The sequence below is a fragment of the Sciurus carolinensis genome, chromosome 5 (genome assembly GCF_902686445.1).
Source record: "Sciurus carolinensis chromosome 5, mSciCar1.2, whole genome shotgun sequence".
Classification (NCBI taxonomy): domain Eukaryota; kingdom Metazoa; phylum Chordata; class Mammalia; order Rodentia; family Sciuridae; genus Sciurus; species Sciurus carolinensis.
This window is the reverse complement of record NC_062217.1, coordinates 10135087-10160436: the sequence shown is the minus strand read 5'-3', so window position 1 is coordinate 10160436 and position 25350 is coordinate 10135087. Positions and strand designations below refer to the sequence as shown.

The window sequence follows — 25350 nt, the reverse complement described above, 5'->3', positions numbered from 1 at the left end:
CAGCACCTCACCCTTTCATTTGAATTGTTCCCAGCTTCCAGACTCTGAGACTCATGTATATGCCACTGCAGCTCAAACAGACAGTTCAAAGCCAAAGGTACATGATTTTTGAATTTGTGAATCAAATTTCTCTTATATCAGCATGTGCTGCTCCAGACTTCAAAAAAGAAACTTACTGGCTTGTTAATCCAGAGGATGTCAGCGTTGTCGGACAGAGATTCGTCAGGACCAAAGTCGGTGACCGGCTGGGCTTCCACCCTGGAGCTCTGCTTCCTTTTGAGCATGCTGAAGTTAGCTTTGGGGAGCAGGCACCAAACCACAGTCTGGGAAAAGAAAGCGAGAGGGTTCGGCTCATCATCCAATCAAAAACATCAAGTCCTTCATGTGTGTTTATGAACTCGTGGATCAACAGGTGTTCTATTCCATTGTAGCCAACAAATGCATGTAAATTGAAATCTTAAAAAGATGAGATAAAATAAATATTAATAAAAGCTTGATTTATTTCTTCCAATGTAATAGATTATCCTGTATACTTCATAAGTAGTTTAGAGACCACTACACAGCAAGGGTAAAATTGCTTGCCTCTTTGGATACACATTACTAGAAAAACTTTTGAGATAAATGTCCACACACCTAGAGCTGCCTTCACTTCAAGACTGTACCAGAGCACTGCTGACTAACCCAGCTGGAATACATGCTCCCCAATGGCTTCCCTCTGTTGTTTCAATAGGATATTCACAATTATCTCCTATTTCCCACAGTAGCCCCAAGATGATCTCCCAATTTTGTCCTACCAAGAAAGGATGGTTTTATGGTTTAGATATGATGTGTTCCCCCAAAGCTTACGTATGAGACAGTGCAAGAAAGTTTAAGGGTAAAAAGTTTGGTTTATGAGACTCTTAACATAATCAGTTCATTAATCCACTGATAGGGATTAACTGGGTGGTAACTATAGACTGGTAGGGTGTGGCTGGAGGAGGTGAGTTCCTAGGAGCATGTCTTTTGGGTTTATTCTTTGTTGGTGGTAAAGGGAGTTGTCTCTCTCTCTGCTTCCTGGTGCCATGTTCTGAGCAGCTTTCCTCCGCCATATCCGTCCGCCATGATGTTCTTCCTCACCTGGGGTCCAGAGCAATGGAGTTGGCCAAGTATAAACTGAGACCTCTGAAACTATCAGCCCCCAAAATAAACTTTTCCTCCTCTAATTGGTCTTCTCATATCTTTTGATCACAGCAGTAAAATAGCTGACTAAACAAAACAGGTGGATACCAGACAGAATCAAGTTGGAACCTTCTCTAAATAGAGATTTCTTTTATGAATGCAATGATTATCTAAATTCTTCTAGCTATTCTCAAGTAAATTCTTCAACAAATTCCACTGAACAGGAAAATGAGATGCTGACTTGCCACTGTGTTTCCATAATTCGAAGTCATTTCCATCCTGCTATGTCACCTCCCTGGGGCCACTGCTTCCACCCCCCACAATTCAGCAGCCATTAAAGAGGACCTTAATATACGTTGACCAAATGCAAATTGCAAATAAGAATAGAATGTGAGAAGAGATGTTTGTTGTCAAGGCAGGGGCACCTGATTCCCTATGGATCCACAGTGATAGTTCCCATTTGATTAACACATGGTGTGATCTTAATGAAAGAAGAGTAGTTAATGTTTTTTGCATACATATTAAGTTTGGGGCACTAAGCAATGGTATTTTATTTCACCTTTGTAATTGGTCTAATAGGAAACATACTGTCTCTTTACGAATGCATGAGAAAGTCCAGCTTAAAGGCAGGTAAACTTGACCAATGCCACCTAAGTAAACATGGAATTTTTAAAAAATTGTGATTGTAAAGCCCAGGGTGTCTAGGGGTGACCACGATGGTGCTGAGGACTATTAGGAGAGTATCAAATGCAAACAGAAGAGGAGCTCTCCAGTCAATGTGCAGCTATGCAAAGGACAAATCAGGAAAACATGGTTGATTTAACACCAGGAAGGCTCATTGGCTCTCCTATCTGATGCCCCATGAAGCTAGAGGAAGAAACCTAACCAAGGACAATAAGTGCCACTCAGTCCTCTTGGGAGAAGCTGAAGAAGAATATATGAATGTGTATTGCTGTGGGTATAAATATGTGCACCTGTGATTTTCCCTGGGAAAAAGAAAACACAGAAGCTCAGGACAAAACTTTGAGTGTGATTCCCTATGTTTGAGTGTCTCCTCCTTTCACTCTGTGCTGCTCAACCCACCTGAGGAGGTACCTCTGCCTAACCCCTCCTATTCCCAGAAGAAATCAAGCTAATTGGCTTTAAGATGTGGAAGGTATTTCCAGGCTGTTATGGCCTTGAATACTGAGCTCGAATCTGGGCTTTGCAGTAGATTTCACTAATTAATTTTATTTTACATAATTGGAGTTAGGGACTCTTGACATGCTATGTAAATGTATGCAGAATATTCAAATTATGCTTGTTCTCTGATTTACTGTAGAGGGAAAACATCTGGTGACCTCAATTTGAGATGCCTCTTGAATGACAGTCTCCTACCTATCCCAAGACTAGATGCAAAATCTTTTGGAAAACCTTCAAGATGACACAACACAAAGGAGAAGCAGCTTTGCAATGGAATTTAAAGATCAGCAAAGGAGCCCTAGAGACCTAGCCACAGACCCTTTTCACTGAGCCAAAAGAAACCGACAGACATATTTCCATGAACCTTTTATTATGCCAGGTAAAGCAAAACTGATTTTTGATTGATTTATTTAGAGAATACACATCCAGAATTTTCTTTTTTCTAGTATCCACTTTGGCTATATTTGACCTATCAAAATAGTGCAACTGCAGCAGAACGACATTGTCACTCATGTTGACAGTTTACCTAGTGCCAAACGTGCCACCAAATCAAATAGTGCCTAAGACGAGATCTGTCCAAACTCCACAGAAACCTGCCTAATCCACACACATGTCATAACTCAACAAGGAGATCCTGAAATGTGGAACGATTTAACAAAAATTATTATATGAAGTATACAAATAATAAAATAAATCTATTGCAAACACATGGTACTCTACAATTAATTGGAGGCACCTGATTGTAACAATGCTCCTTTACACTCAGTGATGCTGTTTTATACCTTCATTCATGTTGAATCAATGTAACTGAGCACAGCAGACCTGATATTCCCCTGATAAAGACCAGGAGGCATATTTAAGTGTCCTAGGTAAGCTCATTACTTTGATAGGAAATTGCTTCTGTGTATCTTTGCCTTATCACTATTATGAATTTATAAGCCAATATATTTGTTATGCTTCTAGAAGGGCCCTTCCTCAGGAAGTACATGAAGTTTGAAAAACAGGGCTTCCAACAGCTTTTGTGCACTTAAATCAAAAGTAGTTGCTACTTAAATGGTTCAATATTGGGAGGGTGGCTGCACAGTTTCAATATGTTCATTGATGAATCTTTTACTCGGAAATAGCTAACAGTAACTCAGGGAGAAAACATACCCTGGTTTGTTGCTCTCTTTGAAATGGTTAAGATCCAGAGCTTTCTAATAATCTGAGAGAGCAATTTTACTTCTGTTGGAAACCATTTCCTTCCCACTTCTCTTGACCAGATTAAAAAGGAAAATATTCAATTTTGTTTAGCTGCGAGGTGCTTGCCACACTTGGGTCACTCCTCCTTGGAACTACCCGGGGCTCGGTATTAACATCTTTCTCTAAATTACGGTTTGCAGCATGTCTTCCTCCAGCCACCCCATGCCTGTCTACCCTACCTATCCCCCACATGGTCATTGGTTCTTACAGCTCCATGACCATCTGTTAGTGTCCCGCTAGTTCCTAACTTATGTATCTATGCTGCTGCCCCTCAGATGCAGGGAGGCCACACCAACCCTCATCACTCAAAATTCCCCAGGACAGACTGGCATAGGTCACACATCCTGCTGCTACACTCTCCACTCACGTCCCAGATCCTGCTGTCCTGAACTTTTCAGGTCCCACACAAGCAGCCAGAAGATCCATGAAGGTTTATAGTACACATATTCTCAGTAATGACTCCTTTTCTTGTTCCCTTGTTCTCTGCATGTTCAATGGCCCCTTTCATTTTATTCCTATTACTAGGCTCCTTTCTAGTTCATAAGACCTCAGACCTGGGATGGCATTTCTTTCTTTTTTTGAGGTATTAGTGATTGAATCCAGGTCTGCACACAAGTTAGGCAAATGTTCTACCACTGAGGTACATTCATCTAGCCATGGGGCTGCCTTTTTAATGTCTTCTCCTTTACAACAAAAGTCAACTTCCCATATGATCATTTCAAATGATGCAGAAAAAAAAATATTTGACAAAATTGAACTTCCCTTGATGATAAAAAATTAGGTATAGAAGGAAGGGAACTGTACACAACAAAGGCCTTAGGTGACAAGCTCACAGTCGACATCACCCTGAATAGGGAAAATCTGAAAGCTGGCCATCTGAGGTCCGTAACAACACCAGGATGCCCAAGCTCCACCATGGTGTTCTAGAAGTCCTAGGCAGGAGAAAGAAATACCTTGATTTGGAAAGGAGGAATTCAATTTCTCCCTGCTTGCAGATGAGGAGATCTTCCATAGAGAAAACCCTAAAGACTCCACCAAAAACTTGTTAGAATTAATAAACCAATTGGGTAAAGTTGCAGGATACAAAATCAACATACAAAACATGTATACACCAAGAGCTAGCTATCTGAAACAAAAGCAAGAAAACAATCCCATTTACTATAGCTACAAAACAATAAAATACTTAGGAATAAATTGAACCAAGGAGGTGAAAAAGCTCTACAAGGAAAACCATAAAACAATGATAAAAGAAGCTGAAGGAGATACAAGCACATGGACAGTTTCCTCATGTTCATGGACTAAATTAATATGGTTAAAAAAACAAACTTCCTGGGAAGGGCATCCTATGATCCCCACTAACCAGGAGGCTGAGGCAGGGAGTCCAAGGCCAGCCTAGGCAACAGAGCAAGACCCCATTTTTTTTAAAAAAAGAATTTCCCAAAACTCTGATGTGGTCTTTCCTGCAACCCAGAACATCTCAGCTTATCTTGCTTCTCACTCTCTCCTTCTTTCATTCACGTAACAAATGTTACGCATGCACTGTGGAGTCAGCACTCTGTGCAGAACACGGATCAACAGAAAACCACCAAGGCATTCATGGAGCTCACAAACTGCCCGCTGAATTTAACCACGGGTCTCGAGGACGCCGAATCCCACGGATTTGGACCTGCATTTCTCATCCACACTCACTTAAACTGGTGAAAAATTCCATTTTCCTCCATTCTCCAAACTCTCAGCTACTGCAGATCCTTTACCCAGCTGTGTCCTCTTTGTTGTCTGCTCCATCCCACATCAATCATTCTGAATTTCCTAATTTAACTCAGGATTTTTGTCTACACGTATGATTGATTTGTTATAACTGAAAGATTCAATATTCAAGTAGAAAACTGTAAAGAGAAACACCACTTAGCAAACCCATAGGAGCTATTTCATTCTAAAAGTGCCCCCAAAGAAGACAGAAATACTGGTTTATTTTTTATCACTAGGTGTCATTACAATTGTCAATACATCAATATCAACAACTACTATTCTGATCACTTATGTGCCCAAACAATGGAGTCATTATGAATGCAAGCAAAATTGTTTATCTATATCCCTATTCCACACACACATACACACACACCACTTCATGGTGGTCTTCCACTGCTTAATATCTCTGTCAATTTGGGAAGAAAATTCAAAAAATAAAATGTTCAATAAAGGTCCTCTGACTACTCACCTCTTCCTTCCATGTCTTTAGAAGAGCAATCATCATTGCTAATGAAAGTTTTTCCTTCATTCACACTGTATAATACATTCATTAAAAAAAAATCCCAAACATTGGTAGATGATATGGATTTAGCATTGAACAAAACATACTTGTTTCTTCTCTCCTAAAATTCCCAAATGTTCCATGCTCCTGATGCACTAGATAACATGTTTAAGTTAAAGGTAGAGCAGCAGATCTACAGGGAGCTTCCCCCGCTCTTCAACCGCCATCTGCTGGTTCTCCCATTCCGTCACAGCTTACTGCTGCGTCAACCCCACCTGCCCAGGTCAGGGGCATGGAACAGATTACTCCCAGCCTGGCCCTATGCCATCAGGCAAAGTGAGTCTCTTGCAAAAGGCCAGGAGGGCTCACTGTCTAGACCTTTCCTTGACCTCAAATACCTACACCTTAAATTAGGAAAAAATACCTCTATCAACTTTATTTTCATTAATACAAGCAACGCCACTTTGTTATAGGAAACTTAGCAAAAATCTATAAACAATATGAGAAACAAAAATGAAAGCCATCAGGAATTCCACTTCTACAGACTCAACCATTTTTGCCAGGTGTTTGTTGGACATACATCTTGTCAGTCATTGGGCAAGGGGTTGCTGACAAAGCAGTCATCGGGATGGGCTCTCTCCACAGGGGATTTTCTTTGTCTCAGACGCTGACTCTCCTATGGGACATGTATTGTATCTCTTTTAGGACTTTATTTTCCACATATATTTTTCCATTTTCCATGCATACATTTGTTTATAAATGGTGCTTCCATATTGTTCTGTAACCAGCACTTTTTCATCCAGCAGTATCTAATAACATCTTTTTTTTCCATCGGTAAACTGCATGCACACAAAATCCTAACTGTAAATAAATATCACCTTCAAACATCTGGGCCCCTTCTTTATCTTTGTAGTCTCATAAGCTCATTTGCATCCTTACATATTCAAGGCCTTGCAAGGTAAACAGGTATTCACAAATCTTTCAAGATTAGCCTTCCAGGGTTGAATTTGTAACTGAGAAATAGATCATCCCATATTTTGGGAAATAATTAAATTAAATGTTATCAATTTGTTGATTAAAATCTTAATTCTTATTTTGAGCATGACTGCTTCTCTTCTTCATTTTTTTGTCACAAAACCCCAAACAACAAACCATTTTTATCAATCTTCGAACGACATTTTGCTGCCTTTTCCTCATGCACACTGACTTCTCCAGTGAGCCTGAGCACACTTTGATCAAGACGTGAACACAAGGGGACGTGTGTTCCTGATGCGGGATAAGCAACATGTCATTGTTTCTGTAAAGGTACAGACTGTCCAATTTCTTTGCCAAATTTCCTTTCAGACAAAAGACATGATCGTTCAGAAAGTGAATGTAACACCATAAATTTCACACCATGGCTTATACTGAGGAAAATACCCTACTTCTATCCTCATGTTTTCCATTATCCGGCACCATCATGCTCACCTGTCCCCACCCACCAGACAGACCTTCCTCCACTCCCAGGGCAGCTGAGCCCCAGGGCCCTCACCTCCCTCTGCCCTGGTGGGTGGGCTCTTACTGTGTCTTGAATGGTTGGAAGACCCTCTTGCTTCACAACAGGATCATCTGCATCCCCAGCCATTGTCATCAGTGACTGAGTCCTGGGTAACTGTCACCAGTGACCAAGTCCTGGGTTCTCCTGCCCTCTGCCTCTCCCCTTGTGAGATCATGTCTCACAATTTCCAGCACACGGGACTGGCACTCTACAAACCAGAATCTAGCAACTCCAGTGACTCCTGTTGAGTGGCTGCTCAATCATTGCCTTTCCATTTTAAAAATGAAAACCATTTACAGAAAAATATTAGAGATAAAACTTGATGTAAAACTAACTGGTATTCCCTGGTCAGAATCCTTTGTCTAATGGAAATTAACCTTCAATACCTTTAATAGTATACATGCACAAATATGCATGTAGACGTACACACAAACACACACACACACACACACACACACACACACGATGAGATGGTTTGGGAGACATGGAGGTTACCACACTAAAATAGTGAGATTATTGGTTGATTTCCTCCCAGTAAAAACAGACTTCTTCCAATAAAAGTGAGTATCAAGAGTTTATTATGTGCCAAACCCCGTCCTAAGTATATTGTACATTATCTTATTCAATTCTTACAGGAACCAGTTTACAGGTGAAGGGAATTTACTCTTAAAGATGAGCCAAAATGTGACCCACAGCAATATGGCTCACAGAACTACTGAATTGAACAATAAGTACAGTATTATTATGGTTTAGGTATGGGCAGTCCCCCAAGAGCTTATGTGTGAGAATACGCAAGAATGTTCAGAGGTGAAACCATTAGATTATGTGTGGTGTAACTGAATCAGTGGATTAATCCACTGATAGTGATTAACTGGGTGGTATCTGTAGGTGGGTAGGGTGTGGCTAGGGGAGGTGGGTCACTGGGGATGTGCCTTTAGGGTTTATGTTTTGTCCCTGGCGAGTGGAGCTCTCTCTGCTTCCTGGTTGCCCACATCCTGAGCAGCCTTCGTCTGCTACTCCCTTCCCTTATAATGTTCTGCATCACCTCAGGCCCAGAGTTAGGAGTTGGCCAACCATGGGGTGAGCCTGTGAAACTGTGAGCCAAAATAAACTTTTCCTCCTCTAAGTCTTTCTCATTGGTTCTCATATAATAGATGGATTAAAAAGTATTTTTCAATGTATTTTAATCACGCAACCTAGTAACTTTAAACTTTCTCAGCATTAGTATTATTTTTAAAAACAGTATGATCTTTTCTTATCTCCTAAAATCGAATAGATTTTTATTATATGATTTAGTTTGTAGTTTTTCCTACCACACATCTATTAAAAATCTCTTATCATTTTTCTGGAAAGAAAATTCAAACTTCTCATTAAATTAATTTAAGTGAACTTTCCAAGTTTCTAATGCCATTGTCCATTTAGTCAGCCTTTTCCTTTGTATTTTGGGGGCAGAGGGAGACATGGTCCATCAATTTAGTATCTCTTCAAAGGATTATGTGCCCTTAAAGGGCATCAGGAGTGAGCAATTCAGTTTAAGAAGAAAAGAAAACCATTAAACAGAAATAGATAGGAAAAGAAAGGATAAACTTTGGAAAATGAAAACAAATGAATTAACTACAAAACTCTAGACCTGATAGAAAAAACTTGGAGCTCTGACCTTCTAATCTAGAAGAAACATTAATCTGTAAGTATCTATAAAAAGTTTTAGAATACCAAGAAATAAGAATGACATAAAAGGGGTTAGAGAAGGAGGGTACTGGAGAGAACTGGGTGGTGATCAGACTCAGTCAACATCATGATTTTGATTTGTAGTGTTCCTTGTCCTCTGACACGAGATTATCAGATGGGAGTAAGGAATTTTTTTTCTCATTTTTGTTTAAAACATTTAGAGAAAATATAATAAAAGTATACTGTAATATTCTCAGAAATCATCCCTAAGGAAAATCCAGACTAAATGGAAGTTATCAATTAGCAGTTAAAAAGAGGTAGCTGTTTATTGCACAAAAAGAACGGCCTCATCTTGAAGCTTCCAGCGATGATGTGTTGGACTGTCCTGATGTGTTGTCCCTTTCTGGATACTCTTAGAATATTCACAACTATACAGTGAAGAATTGCTGGAAAGGTGTTCTGAACAGTCTTGGAGGAATTTGATTATGTCTGACGTGGCCTCCAGTGCTGAAAGGCCTCCACTCCTGAAGCTGAGCATTTGATGGTCTCCCAGGGACAGTGATGGTCCATAAACTGCCACACATAATCTTAGAACAGCAGCAAGCTTACGTAGTATGTATTCTTGTTTTCTTGCTTTTTCTACCTGAAAGATGAGAACATTTATTGACACTAGTTCTGGGCCAAGCACCATTCCAAGCACCAAACACCTCTCTGAAAGTACTTTTTAATATTATTCCCCTGTACAGATTAAAAATGTGAGGCAAGATCGGTGTCGTGGTGCACGCCTGTAATCCCAGGAAGGAGGATTTCCAGTTCGAGACCAGCCTTGTCAACTTAGCAAGGCCCAAGCTAATTCAGTAAGACCCTATCTCAAAATAAAATAAATAAATAAAAAAAGGGGCTGGGGATGTGGCTCAGTGGTTAAGCACCCCTGGTAGCAAAAAAAAAAAAAAAAAAAAAGTGAGGCGAACATGCCCAGCCCCCAGGAGTTAGAACCAAGTTGAGAATCTAAGTACCTAGTCTGTTTCTTTGGGAGAACAAAGGCAGGCGAAGGAGGAGGGGAAAGAACAGATGGAGATTTGATTTTATTTTTTAATCTTAAGAACATTTGTACTTTTCAAATGTTTGGCATTGATAAGGTTTTTATTTTCGTTTAAAATTAAATATAAATTATTTCTAAAAAGTAAAGTTTGGAAAGAGTTTATTACGTGTGGGGCTAAGAGTTTGGCAGGGACCCCAAGGAGGCAGGTGTCCCTGCTCTTCCTACTTATGATCAACCTGAGGTTTGGAGAAGGTGGGTGCCCTGCCTGGGGTCACACAGCTGTGTGTGATAAGCCTCCAGGCAGCCAGGCTCTGAGACTCTGCCCTTGAGCTCTCTTTGCAACTGACTTTTGCAAGCCCTCTCTTTCCCAGAGAACAGAGATGAGACTCTCCACTTCCTGCCTCAAACTCACGTCTAAGTGGTAAGATTAAATTAGAGCATGCCTGCCAGCCACTACACCTGCACCGCCAGGCCTCTCCCACAAGCCTCCCTCAGCTCCCCAGGGATTCTTTGCTCATGAACTTCAGTGGATTAGATTAGAGGGCCTTTCCCTCTAATCTGGCTTCTGCTGGGAGGGAAGGCAGCAGCTGGACCCTTTTCTCCTTGAAACAGCCTGGAGTCCTGTGTTCCCCCGCCCCCAACATCACAGAGAGCTGCATGTTAGCAGGAGAACTAAGACAGCTTCAAAATGTTGGTCCCTGGGGTCACAGCAGCAATGTGTATCTGCACAACGGAGCAGCTGCCCCATTTCCCAATAGCCATAACATCCTTGTGGGTCATTTTTTAATCTGATTTTATACAAAAGTAAATTCCCTGATTTGGTTGTGTTCTTTCTCTGTCTACCTCCTCCAAATGCCATTTTTCTTTTTGGGGGTGCTTACTCATCGGTCTTGACCCTCACTAAATCAGGATGTAGCTCTGCAGAAACAGAATGTTTCATGCCGTTCCAGTCCCAGCAGGATTCAAGGGCCACCCAAGATGGGTGACAAGAGGAAGCCACACATTCCCAGGGGTCACCTCCACAGACAGGCTCTTCTTTTGTCTTTTTTCAACAAACTGATTAGAAACAGAAAATGGTTCCTCACTTCTTATACTGAGTTTATTTCCTACTACCCAAAGGAAAGCAGCATGTTAGTTTTCCTCTGGCTCTTTCTACAAATATTCTAAAATAAGGTGATTGCTTCAACCAAGGATTCTTCTATGCAGTTGTTTTAAATCGTGAAAATTGAATTTTTCCTGACCTTTAAAAATTATTGGGTTCAGTGAAGGAATTCAGGATAAACTATAATGCCTCAATGTCCTTTAGTCATGCCACTCAAATCGCTCCAACTAAAACAGTCTGACAGTAGGAGAGGTGGTATTTGTACTCCCTAAGTCACTATTTTTAAGATTCTATTGTTATTTTACTGTGAGTAGAACACTTAGCTTGAGAGCTAACCTCTGAACAGATTCTTAGGTTCACATGTTGTTAATCTAGGCAGGACACTGTATAGCAGATCTTAGAACGTACTCATTCTGCATAGCTGAAACTTCACACCCGGTGATTGGCAACTCTATTCCACCTTCCCCTGGCCTGGAAACCGCCATTTCACTCTCTGCTTCTATGAGTTCCACCATTTCAATCCCATACTGATCACAAGTTGAGGTGATCAGATTGCACATTCAGGATAAGCAGGATTTCCAGCCTCTATTCAGAAAACTGTCATTCTCTCCAATTTTAGAAAGCATATAGATTTCTAATGCTTTGAGTCATTCTGGGTACAATGTAGGTGGAGGAAATTTTCAAGAAAAGCATGTCAAGTTAAAAAAAAATTAAAAAGTCACTACAGAAATTAAAAGTAAATACACAAGTGGAAGGAAGACCAGTAGAGAAAGAGGAATGGGAGATGGAGGGCAGGGGAAGGTGGCACCAGGGACTGAAATGGAGTCAATTAAATTCCATGCATGATTTTGTCATAATGAACCCAACTATGACGTAAAGCTACAATGCACTAATAAAAGCCAAAAAGCAAACAATCAAACAAGCAACAACAAAACCATATGTGAATTTGTAAGAACCTAAAGCTTCTTAATCTCAGGTGGTCTCTAATGCCTCTCCATCCTTCATGAAGTGACAGAGGTGCCAAAGTGGAATTCATTTTACTCTAGTGAGCTGTTACTATCAGTAAGTGTTATGAAAAATCAGGGAAAAAAAGATTTTTTTTTTTTTTTTTAGCAGTACTGGGAACTGAACCCAGGGCCTCACACATGCTAGGCAAGCGCTGAGCTACATCTCTAGCCCAAAATATCTGCTTTCATTGAAGTTACTTAATTTTGTAATATGAATCTGCAAAGGTTGGACAAGGAAGATAGAACATTTAAAACAGTGGTTTCCAAAAGTTGCCACTATATTTAAAATTGATGGAAAGTCAGAGGGAGATGCCAAATTCTTTTGATAACTGCATTTTATAATATGAATTCACAAAAGTTTGGATCAAAATGGTAAGTGGATTAAAATAGTCATTTTTGAAGATTGTTCAACATCAGTCATTCAGGAAGGTTTTTAAACATTCTCAAAGCTCTAGAAATCATCTATGAAAGTCCTAGTCTCTAATTTTATGGTATTTGGATATAGAGACTTTGATAGACAGTTATGTCAGGTGGGTAGAGCCCTCTTGAATGGGATTAGTGCCCTTATAAATTCCACTTTAAAGAACTTTAATCTTTTATTTGCAAAATAAATTTTAATTTCTATACTTTGACTCTTAGGAGGAATAAATAAACAAGTTCCCATGTTCCCATGTTTGAAAGATTCCCATCCACTCCAGTTTTATGTTGTCTGTTATTTTTTTTAACTTCAGGAAAATTTTACAACTAATATTTAATTGAATTTTAAGACATCAATGACATAATTTGTCTAATACAAATTTATATCTTATCTGACACAGGTCTATTTTTGTACTTTTCACAATTTTTAAGTAATTCTTATTTTTCTTAAAAATTCTTCTTTTACTCCAAGAGATACATTAAACTGGTCTTATGTGGATTTTGTAGTTGTTATCGTCATCATCATCATCATCATCATCCTCATCATCATTGAACAGTTATGAAAAACTGAAATGAAGTATTTAATCTATAGATGTTATTAACTGAAATATAAAGAAAAAAGTTGTTTTGGTACTGGGGATTGAACCCAGGGGTGCTCTACCACTGAGTTACATTTCCCAGTCCTTTGTATTTTTTATTTTGAGGTTGGGTCCTGCTAAATTGCTGAGGCTGGTCTTGAACTTGAGACCCTCTTGCTTCATCCTCCTGAGTCACTGGAATACCCAGGCATGCACCACCATGCCTGGAATGTACTTTTCGACATAAAACAAAATATAATAAAAATATCTGCAATCACTCCAGGTTAAAGACCTGAACCTATTTTTAACTTCCCTTCCCTTCCATTCTCCTCCTTCTGTCACCAAGATCGATTAGCACTTGTTCCCACTGACAAGTCTACCATCCACCTCTTCATTTCCACTACAGCCTGATCACCCAATTCTCTCCAGTACCCTCCTTCTCCAACCCCTTTTCTGTCACTCTTATTTCTTGGCATTCTAATAGTTCCTGTAGATACTTCCAGATTAGAAGGCCACAGCTCCTATTTTTTTCTATTAGGTCTATAGTTTTATAGTTAATTCATTTGTTTTCATTTTCTGAAGTTCATCCTTTCTTTTCCTCTCTAGTTCTACTTAGTCATTTTCTTTGCTTCTTAAAATGAATCACTCCTGATGTCCTCTCAGGCACAGAGTCCTTTGAAAAGATACTAAATCAATGTGCCATGAGTCCCCTGTCCCCCAAAATACACCACAAGAATACTTTCAACTGTACACACTTACAATGCCATAAATATTTGTATATACAGGAGGCTTATAATAATTTTATTAACAACACTAACTTTTATTAGTTTAAGGTCCCTTTTTCTTATTTAATTTTGAATTGTTTTTCTAATCTTTATATACTTAAAGCTCATTTTGGGGGTTAGTACTTGCCTAGCATGCATTTCTTCATCTTTTTTATTTTTCATTTTTGACTTGTATTAAGTGTATAAGAGAAGAGCCCTGTGATATTTTTCAGTATTATGCATTTTCAGAATATTATTTTACTATTTGTTGATAATTTTGGAGAGAGTGTTCAAAGTCAGTTTAAATTGTCCGTACGTGGACAGGTAATTTTTTAAAAACTTGTTCAAAATGCTGATGGGTTATTTTCCTTCTTATTTTCAAATCCAAAGCATTCAACAGACTACATCTAGATGTTAACTATGTTTGATTTATTTTTCCTGGCACATGATAAACTATTTTGATCTGCATATTTGGGTATTTTTAAATCTCAAAGGAAAAAACTGATCTCGTTTCTCTTTAAAACATGGCTGTGTTCCATTGCTTTGCTCCCTGTCAGGAAGAGCATGTGCTATGTGTCTCTGCTGGCTCTCTTCCCTACATACCATCCTCTCCACAAACAAAGTGTTCCTCTCATCTCCTTGCTTTCTGTAATTATCTCACTCCTGATCTCCTCATAGATGACTCCTCTGGTCACAGGGCTCTGGCCTCTCCTTCTAATTCTCCTTGACTGTCTCCTTAGACTTCTGCTCTGGCCTCTACCTCTGGACCTCTGGACCCATGGGGAAAATCCCTGTCATCTGCACACATGCCATTTGGTCTAGCTGCACTTGCCCAGGACCTGACGGAGAAGCTGCTTCCAAAGTCTAGTGTCTGTCTGACCATGGTTCCCAACCCAGCCTTCACCCCTTCAGGTGAGGTAGTTCTCTCAGGATCTCTCTTCTGAGCTTTCCTACAACTACCTTAGGGAATTGTGAACTTTAGTTTTACTCATCAGTCCAGTTCCATCTCTACTGAACTGACTAGAAATGCCTAGGTCTTGGTAGTCTAATGACAAAATGTTCCCTCACTTAATCTTAGTATTTATATGTGAATACAAATATAAATTCTCAGATTTCTCATTAAATAAATTCCTTTGATGATTTATTTATTTAAAGTCTGAGCAGGAAAGTAAAAGCAATATAGACTGAACTCAACAGCCATTTCTGCTAAAAGAATTTGCATTTACTTACCTGTTTTCCAGCTTTCAATTTTTAGGACATTTCTACTTTGGTTTTACTATAAAAGGTGCATTTTATCATCTAGTTTTCAGACGAATTTGTTAAAGGTCAAGTATTTATGTAGCACAAAGGTCATAAATTCAAGCTATCATTTTTGTTTTTTATTCCCATAAAAGAGGGAAGGTGATTTTCAAAAATGAAAGCATATTAAGCATTTACTCAGCATTATAATCTGAAGTCTTTACGGAGCCAATCTATATATACAGATAGATACACAGATCTGATGTGTGTGTGTATTATATATCGTATATAAAAATACTAAGAATTTTTCAAGAGAAACATGCAATAGAAATAAATCACTATACAATAATTATCCATCAGGAAACATTATATTGATGAAAAACTGGAAGCAGCAAATATCCAAAGATAGAGAAGTTTTTGGATAAGTGAAGTAATATTCATTGGGTTTAATGTTTTGTAGTCATTTTCAATTTTTTTCAGTTAGAAAACTATAAGGAAATATTTCTAAAGTTTATGATAAATACTAAATAGAAAACCAGTATAAGGTCATACAACTTTATAACTACAACTAAATAAAATCTTACTCTTAAAAATACTACAGAAAACGCACAGATTGTGGTCATTTGTTAGGTTTTAGAAACATCAGATGCTTGCTCTGTTTTCTCCATTCTTCTGTCATCTCTATCCTGACTGATTTGAAATTCAAAAAAATTTGAATGTTTGCATAGAAAAAGTTTTGAAGGTCTAAAATTTCTTGGGTAGGTCCCTGAGAAAAGTAAGCATCATATAACATGAAAGTCAAGCTCTAAATAAAATGTTGACGCCAGTTTGGGCGGGTAAGGCATAATCTCTTTTTTTGTAAATTCAAGATCATATTTTCTAAATCTAAACTTATGATAGGCTATCTATCTGTATGTGCACCCTGCTTAAGTATTTGTCTTTCCTGATAGAGTCTTAGAACTTGGGTTCATCTCTTCTCACTGAATACTCAGCTTCTGGTCCAGTTTCTGGCTTATATTAGGATATATAATGTAGATGTGAATTTTTTTCCCATGAACTTGAAAACCACACACAACTCTTTTCCCCAAGAATAAGTCAACGTCGACAAAAAGATTCTGAAATTATCTTGCATCACTGATAAATGATAAAACAAATATGTACCTACGTGCAAGGTGCACAGACCTGTGCACACAAGCACACATAATACGCTCAACGAATGCAGGTAAAGAAAGACGCAATTAGAACACATTACAAAAAAATGTCTTAACAGAGAAGAAAATGCTACTTAGACCCTCAATTAACTAAACTGCAAGCAAGTACTACTGTGAGATTTTTTTCTCTTTCAAAAGTATGTTTTTCCTCTTTTGACTATCTTGCAAGTCATGTTCAAAGTTACAACTCTATTACCACTATTTCACAAGACAGTTTTTATAGTGGTTCTAGCACAGTCTTTTTTAGTGATAACACATCTATTTTACAAAGATGTCACATCTTCTATGAACATGTAAGAGAACTCAATGGACTTTTCCACTTTTCAATTTTTCTCCAAAGTCCGATTTTTCCTTTGCTATTCCACTTTTCAATTTTTCTCTAAAGTCTGATTTTTCCTTTGCTATTCCTGGTCTTAGTGGCTGGGTCAAAATATACCATAGAAGAATGAAAAATCCAACACAGAAAGCCACACAGAATGAAGGCCAACTGGTCAGGAAATTAATTGCTGTTGTGGGGTGTGAGAAGCCATGATTCTTATTAAGAACTGTCGAAACTTCACCTTGGAATATAAAAAGCCCCTCCCGCTGTATCAGCCTCAGGAATAACCGCCAGTCCACCTTCTCTCCCGGGTAACACAAAGTCACAATGTAGCTGCAACAATATGAATTACAAATTTTGAAAACACAGCCACCTGTTAATTGTTCATCTCTTATGAGAGGTCTTCTCTACCAACCACAGACCAAAAGTTCCCGGTGCTTAACTCTGGGTCACCACCACAGGAGCGGCCTGGTACAAGGACCAGAGAAACACAAGAGTATGGCAGAAACCTTCCAAGGCCTGAGAGTGTGTAGTCACACATCCTTAAGAATATATCCATGAAAAATTGTGCCCAAAACGGAAAGGTTCGCCCTGTGGTGCTTAAAAAACTTAGGAGTTCAGAGTTATCACACCATCTCAAGGAGGAACCTGGAGTCCGAGGGAACCTCTGGGTCAGGATTCTGAGCCGGCCTCAGGATTCCAGCCAGGCCATCCATGCTGGGTTCCTCCTGAAGGTTCAAAGACAAAATGGTGTTGCTATGGTAGGGCACTGCTTTGCTTGCTGGGTGGCCACCCTAATGATAGCTGCTTAACCAGACCAATTAATGAAATGAGAGATATTTAGCAAACAGCAGCCCGCAGGTACATGGGGGTGGGGCAAGGCCACCGAGCCCCCCTGGGGACCTGCTGGAGCCGGGCTGCACCCCACACCTGCACCCTGGCGCAGAGGCTGACCAGGCGGCGGCCGCAGCAGAGCCGCTGGAGCAGTCGCTCCCGCCCTGCATCAGCCCCATCCCCAGCACCTGCTCTCCCCACCCCCAACACCTGCCGGCTGGCCAAGCGGGGCCGGCCCAGGTCCGGCGGCCCTCGGATCCGGGGCCCGCCAGGGCGCACCCCGCTGCAGACGCCCCAAGCCCCCGCGCAGCGGCAGGGAGGGCGCACGGTGCGCCCCTTCCCCGCGCCGCCGCCGGCGGGGATCGCGCGCCCCGCGGTGAGGAGGGGGCGCCCCTCCCGCGGCCTGGCGGGGACGGGTCCCCAGTCCCTCGCGCCCGCGCGCCTGCTGGGCCCAGCCCGGCGAGGGGCAGGCAGCGCCTCCCGGGCCTCGGCCGCGCCGCAGCCTCCAGGGCACCGGCGGCAGTGACCAACCTGTAACCCCAGCGCTCAGAGCGGTCATGATGCCCGCGGGCGGCGGCGGCGGCGACAGCGGGCGGCGGGCGCGATCCGTGCCGGGCGCGGCGCCCACGGCGGGCGGGGACGCGGGCCCCTCACCTACGGCGGCTCCGTCAGCGCGCTCGGCCCGGCGGGGGCCGCCGCTCCGCGCTGGTCCTGGCAATTAGCATCGCTCCCGCCGGGGCGAGGGCGGGCGCGGGTGGAGGGGCGTTCGGGGGCCGCAGGCCTCTCTGCTTGGTGTTTGGAGTCGGCTTTGCCGCAGGGGCTGCGGCGATGCCCGGGGATGGAGGGAGGCTCGGCAGAGGAGGCTGCGCTGCAGCCGGTGGCGGGCGCGTGGGTCGGTACTTGCAGGTTCCTTCGCCCTAGCCGCCACCCCCAGCCGGTCTCTCAGCAACAGCTGGGCGCTCATCTGCCCGCTCCTCGGGGTCTCGCGCTCACCCAGCACTCGCTGTGCACAAGAGCCCAGTATACTCGGGGGCCGCGCAGGGAAGGCCACTGCATACAGGCTGGCAAGCCCAGCGTGCACGCCTGTGTAGTCCTACTGTATACAGTGTCTGAGGACATGAACTGGCTTCACCCTTCGGTATGAAATGGCTAAATAATGAATGCATCAGTCACACTTATCAGAGTCTTCTAAATATGTTGACATTTTCCTTTAAAATACGTTGTCGAGTCTGAAAATGACCTCGAAAATGGGAGATTGAAATCCATTCACAAATTATAGTTAACCCCACGCCCTGTGTGTGGTACCCGGATAGAAGGCTGCATCTGAGGTTTCCTAGGACTCCCAGCAGAACAGGAGCAGGGAAATCTTGGATCTGAAGCACCATGCTCAGGCCCAGGGGACGTCCTCCCACTCAGTCCCACTCTCTGGAAGGTTCCTTAGAAGCTGGACTCTTGCCATGTAGTCAGATACTAAAATCACCAAGGAACTCCTGGCCAGTGAGTTTTCAGCGTGCACACAGGCACATTTTTAGAGGGAAAGAGAAAAAGGAAAGAAGCTTCCTTTAAAAGAGAAATCCTAAACAAAGAACAATTGTCTATTGCGAAATGTTTTATTCCTAGGGATGAAAGTAAAATTACACACGCCTACATTTTTAAACTGTGTTTTCTGGTTATGTATATTCAATTAAGTTACCATCTTACAAAAATCTATTCACAATCCATTAACCTCCACAATCCATATTTGCTCTGCTTTGTTTAAAGGAATTTTTTAAAAGTAATTGGTATTTCATAATATACAGAACTATGTGGAATTTTTTTTTTCAAATTTCTGATGGCTTCAGAAAGGCCAACTATTTAAAAAGCTGTTTTGAACAAATGGTGAAACCATTCATCATACCGAAGTTAAAAGTAATTTTAACAATGGTAAATCTATGACTAATTTTGAAAATTACTCATAATTTTGGAAAAATGACCAATTTTTCCATCATGTTATGTCACTGTTCTTGCTGTTTAACCTAAATACTATTTTAGATAGTGTCTTAAAATGCACAGCTTTAGATCATTGTTTGGAATTCAAGTTAGAATTATCAGTAAGGAAATCAGATTAATGAAACACTAAGATATTTACCAATTTTTTGAAAGGAATGATAGTAATTTTACTAATCTCAGGTTCCTTCTCTCTTCAAATGGGCATTTCAGACCCTTCTCTGCCAATGGTTGAACTACCTCTGTTTAAGAATCTATGATTCATGCTTAGAAGTCATACAATTTATGTGTGATGGACAGTGTTAGAGAATCCATTGCCTTCAAGCAAAATTCATGGGCTTTGAGGGATGCATGGAAAAGTTCAATACATCCATTCTGGAATCTTTAGAATTCACTGTATGTGGAAGTAGATAATCAATGTAAAAGGCAGGTGGTTACTTTTAAAATATCATATTACCCATCCTACCTGATCATCCTCCTCCTATTTTCTTTCAGTAAAAGTGGGGAAGAATGGACAAGTGTCTTTTCCAGAATTGCTGCACTGTGGGTTCAACATAATTCACAGGTGTCTTTTTTCTAACTTGCAACATATTTTTGACAAATTAAGATCAACTATCAACACTTGAACACCAAGAGATTTTTGGCTTATTGTGAAAAATACAAAGATCTAGCCAAGTAGGGTCTGCATTTCCACATGTCTCGAAGCAGCTGAGGACATCTTATGCCTCTGTTATTTAGGCATATACCTCCCATTTGCCCACAGGTCTCCAGCCTCTTTCAGTTCCTGGCCCTGGAAGGTGTTTGTGTGAGTGAGATATGGGGTTAAATCTGTATTAAGCAGTGCAAGCAGGGGACCAGCCAACCAGAGAGAAAACAGTGGATATAAGGACTTTTGCAGTAACCGAGGGTGAAGCCAAGCCAAAGCGCAGCCACGACAGTAAACTGTGGCCTAGAGGAAATTGTGTTCATAGTTCAGCAAGGGCTTTGGCATAGAAATAATTATGAAATGAGCGATAGTAAGAATTTGATGAAAGCAGGATATTTGTTTCACTCACTAACTTATCTACTCCTACTCTTTATTTCCACCAAAAATTAGTATCGCCTTTGATGCCATAGTGAGTTACGGAAAAAATAATAACCATGCTAAAAAGAGAAATTTTTAAATCCATGGGGGCGAAGCCATGTACTCTGTGGAAACAGTCACCAGCCTCTCGGTGGAGAGAAGTCTATTGGAGCAGGATTCTGTTAGATTTGACCTATCCATGGGCACGTTCCACTTAAATAATCACCCAAGGTTCATCAATCTTTGTTTTTTTAAGGGTCTTGTTAAGATTGGTTGTAATCAGTACACAGTTGTTTATATTCTGTGATTTTCAAGACCCCCTTGCCAGTGAATACTGATATGATGAATTTTCTGTTGGAGACACTTCAGGCTGGGAAAATAAAAGAAAGACTCACTTAAAAAATACAGAAAGGCTAACCAAGAGGCATGTTCTGCTTGCTAATTCACTGATGTGGATCCTCATGTACAGTATTCAGTCCAGCAGAATAGATGCCCTTTAGTGATGGAGGGCATGGGGAATTTTAACACTGTAGTTTTAACACCATTTGTGGCAGGACTCAAAACATTCAGTGCCCCTGAAGACAGGGAAGAGATACTTAGAGGACATGTTGCTAAGTTGCACCACCCCAAGACCAAGTTAACCCTGCCTTGCTTCTTCAGGGAAGTAACAAAGGTGATGAGTTTCTATTGAGGAAAGACTTCATGGGCCAGGACTACCCTATATAGAAGCACTGAATAGGTCCTTATCTTCTCATGAGTTAGCATCTTTGGGTAACTACAAAATATTTATTAATAATTTAAATAGTAAAGGTTTTGGGAGACACCTCATGTCCCATCTTTTCCTTACGTGATGTTTTCTAAACTTCACCAACAGTAGGGATCACCTGGGTCATCTTAAATATTTCCATGGAGACTCTGATTAAGGATCTCTGGAGGGGACTATGACTATAGAGTATATCACTCTGAATAAAGCAAATATCCTTTGAGCAAGACTGCTCTATAGCTCTTCACAGGTGTTCCTTTCTAACAGGCCAGGTGGGCTTGCCCCTCCCTTCCCTCTCCTGCAAGCCACCTGTGCCTCTGTTGTATGGACTGGATCCATTCTGGAATCCCACCAGACCCTGTGCTTATTTTGTAGTCATGTCATCTGAAGAACTAAAAAATGTGAGGGAAACTCGGTGGTAAAAGACCATCTGCTGTGTCAGAACTGAGGTCTTTGCAAGGTTGTCACATGACCACTGAATGTTTCAAGTGGTTCCTTCTTGCATTGAGATCAGCCTAGCTGGGAGATAGGCTTACCGTGTTCTTCAACAGAAAATAAAAGAAGGAAGGGTAAGGCCATGAAGAGCTGATGTTAAACCTCGGAAAAACAATAGCTGTGATTTGTCAACTGGACAGAAATATACTGGCAAGAAATGCTCTTCACCTCTCCTCTCATGGAAACCTAAACCACCCCGAATCTGTGGGAGGGATTGCAGAGAGCACCCTGGTCTTGGAGAACTGCGCAATGCAGAGGTGTGTGCTTCGCGGGTTGAATTGGAAAAAAAAAAAAATTCCTTCCTCACCGTTTTGTTCTACTTTAGAATCATATTTTCAGAGGAAACTGGTTTTTCAGGAGGGAAAAAAGGAAAGCGTGAAATCAGGAATAAACATTAATACCAATTAAATGCTTGCGCTGGGAGCAAAACAGAGGCCTCATTGTGCTCAGTGGCCGTTGAACCAATGGCCCAGAGGAGCTGATGGATTCTAAAAACGAAGGTCATGTTTCCAGTGAATCACTCGGCAATAAAATGATGCGTATTTTGACTATTTAATAGAAGCTGTTACCAGGTAGAAGTAAATCTTTGAGTTCCTAAATAATCATAAGGATATCATTTGTTGTATAAAATACCCAAATAAGTACATGCTAACCAAGTTTTCAGACCGTCAAGACCATAGACTGAGTCACCCCAAAATGCTGGCGGAGGGGGAAAAGGATGCAAAGCTGGTGACTGAGAAGAAAGATTAGCATTGCTTGACCAGTTGGGCTCGGCGGCAGCAGCAAAGACCATCACTCATTTTACTACCTATCTTCTTGTAAACTGCCCAGAAATTGGGACCAAAAAGGATCTTGGATAAACTGTGTCTTTATGGAATATACCTAATCTGAGAAGCAAGTAAATCAGAGTAGTAAAGAGAAGGAAACCGGGTCGGTGCTGGGGCTGAAGTCACTGTCAACTGGACACCTTTGTACACAGTGAACGCCCTGCCCTCCAGGTAGACAAACCCTGGGGTGGAGCTCCTCTTCTGCGCCCCCTGCTGGACCTAAGCTGCACCTGTATTGGAAAAGAATGTGTATGTCCGCGGTTTAGATAGTCCTGAGCAGGGCCTCAGATACGTCAACTGGGTCAACATTGTTGATCATGCAGTTCAGTATTTTGCATCTTTACTCAATTTTTCCTTATCAGTTTCTGGAAAACTGATTTTGTATTAAAATTCCCCGGTTTGATTGAAGGCATATTTTTTTTTCTTTATCTTTCTGTCAACTTTGCTTCAGGTGATCTGTGGCTATGCTACAAAGTACACACACATTTTAAATTACTATATTTTCCCAAATAAAATTTTTGTCATTCAAAACTGAGTCTATCTGATAATGTATTTTTCCATAAAGTGTTATTAATATAGCTATGCCAGCTTTCTTCTGTGTATATATTTCTGTCTGTTAAAGTTTTATATTTTGTTCTTTGGTCTTTCTTCCCATTACTTAAATTTTACTATTCTATTTTTATCTTTTTATTTTCAATATTTCTAAGTCCCAGTGTTTGATGTGCTTCTGCTTGGGGACTCCCATCCTTTTGGTATTTTGACAACTTACATATCTGCCTGAATTTCCATTAGTTCAAACTTTCTGATGGCAAATGGCTTCATTTTGTTTATTTGCTCAACAATTCCATTAGTCACTAACTCTTTAGAGATAATTCTTCCTGAAATGCTCGATTATAGTCTAGTATTTATGTTATTTCAGCACTGTGAATATAAAATTTCACTATCTTTTGACAACCATGGTTACTTTTGAGAAATCAGTACTCAATCTAGATGCTTTTATGTTCAAGTTAATCTACCTTTAATTGGTTTTAAATATTTTATCTTTGTCTTTGATTTCCTAAAGTCTGTCTGTGCTGAATCTCTATGTTTTTTTCCATTTATCTTAATTGAGTTCTTTTATACTTTTGGAAATCATCCATTGGTATTAATTTTTGCTTCCTGCTCTTTCTCTTCTCTTTCTGGGTCTCCAATTTACTAGTATATTAGATCTCATTCTTTATCATTCATGTCTCTGAAACTACATTTGTCTTTGTTTATACTTTGTGATGCATTCTGAAAAGTTCTTATGGACTGGAGTTCATGTATCTATCTTGCTGTGTGTAATCAGCTATTAGAGAAATATTTTCAGTTCTTAATTTCAATGGTGTATTAAGTTTTGAAAGGCTATTTGAATTTTTAATATGGCTTGGCTATTTGGCATAGTTTTCCATTTCTTACAGATTTTTTTTAGCTTGTTCTTTGTTTCTTATGTTCAAAACATAATAGATATTGGGATTTTATGATATATGTCTGAATTTCAATGTTTGAAGAGATTATGTGTCTGTTTCTGTCATCTATTTTTCTGTAGATTTTTCTGAAAGGTATCTTTTTTCTCTGTGTAGCTTAGTTTTTTTCCTTAGAAACTCTCCAAACAAATTCTTCATGGAACCATTTGAGACTTAAGATTACAATGATTTCCTTAGAGCAAATTCAGGTTAGCTTTTGTCAGTCACCTAGAGACACCAATACCTATAGTACAAGTCTGACCAGAATGTGTGGCTTATAGTGTTTGGTTTCACTTATGGGAAGGCTCATTACCTAGCAATCTGTGCCACTGCAGGCATGGTTACATGTTCTAGGAACAATGCCTACCTCCTGCTGGACTTCAAGGCAGATTTCTTGGAGGTCTGACTTCCCAAGTTTAGGGACCTAATGGAAGGCCCAGGGCTGCTTCTGCTCTTTATCCCACTGACTGCAAAATCAAGGCCTGATTTCATCTGGATGTGGCAGTAATGGTTTCCACCTCTATTTATCTTCTGAGCTCTCTCTTGGGACCCCCATTCGTCCTGATGATTGCTCACTACCCTATCCACTCTTAGATGCTTTTAGGGATAATTTTATTCTAAATTTTAATTATTTAGTCCAGGTACAGGATGGGGAACTAGAGTTCACAATAGCCTATTGTATATAGTTTATGAATAATTTCAGGAGAAGAGCTCCAAACACAAGAAGTGGAAATGATAATTACCCGAATGTGATCAGAACATATTGTACACATGTATTAGAATATCACACTAAAACCCATAAATACATACAATTATTATGTGTTAATCAAAAGTTAAAAAAAAAATGTTTAAGAAGAAAACAAAGCCTAGATCACCTTTCCTCTGGAATCAGCGATTGCTGAACACTTCCTGGCACCCTTTGATGGCACCTGAATAGATATCTAGAGCTGATTTCTTCCTTATAAACAATAGGTGCCTTGAATACCTCAACTAATGCGACCAATCAAAATGCTTCTGAGTTTTGAAACTTCATTTCATTTTGGTGACAAAGCAAATATTTTTAACCAAAAGTCAGACTTTGTACGGCATGAAATAAAATGCCTCTGAAACCCAGTGATTCTTATTGAATCTTTTTACTAATGTAGGTAATTAAGATTCTTATGAAAAGAAAAGAATAATGA

The 25350-nt window shown here is 40.4% G+C and overlaps 1 protein-coding gene across 5 annotated transcripts in view; it reads right to left on the bottom strand.

Annotated features, from left to right (window-relative positions):
• The window catches only part of Nalcn (sodium leak channel, non-selective), a 313879-nt gene extending 294970 nt beyond the window's left edge, over window positions 1–18909 (bottom strand). Inside the window, exons 1-2 of one of the 5 annotated variants that reach the window (XM_047553611.1) lie at window positions 18857–18909; window positions 177–323 (exon numbers count right to left, since the gene is read on the bottom strand). In XM_047553611.1, coding sequence (XP_047409567.1) covers window positions 177–323; window positions 18857–18874 — 165 coding nt within the window. In that variant the 5' untranslated portion in view covers window positions 18875–18909. Of the gene's footprint in view, window positions 1–176; window positions 324–18082; window positions 18484–18856 lie in introns of those variants that run through there. The other 4 variants (XM_047553608.1, XM_047553613.1, XM_047553609.1 and 1 more) reach the window with 4 other exon arrangements.
• Between the last annotated feature and the right edge of the window lie 6441 nt (window positions 18910–25350).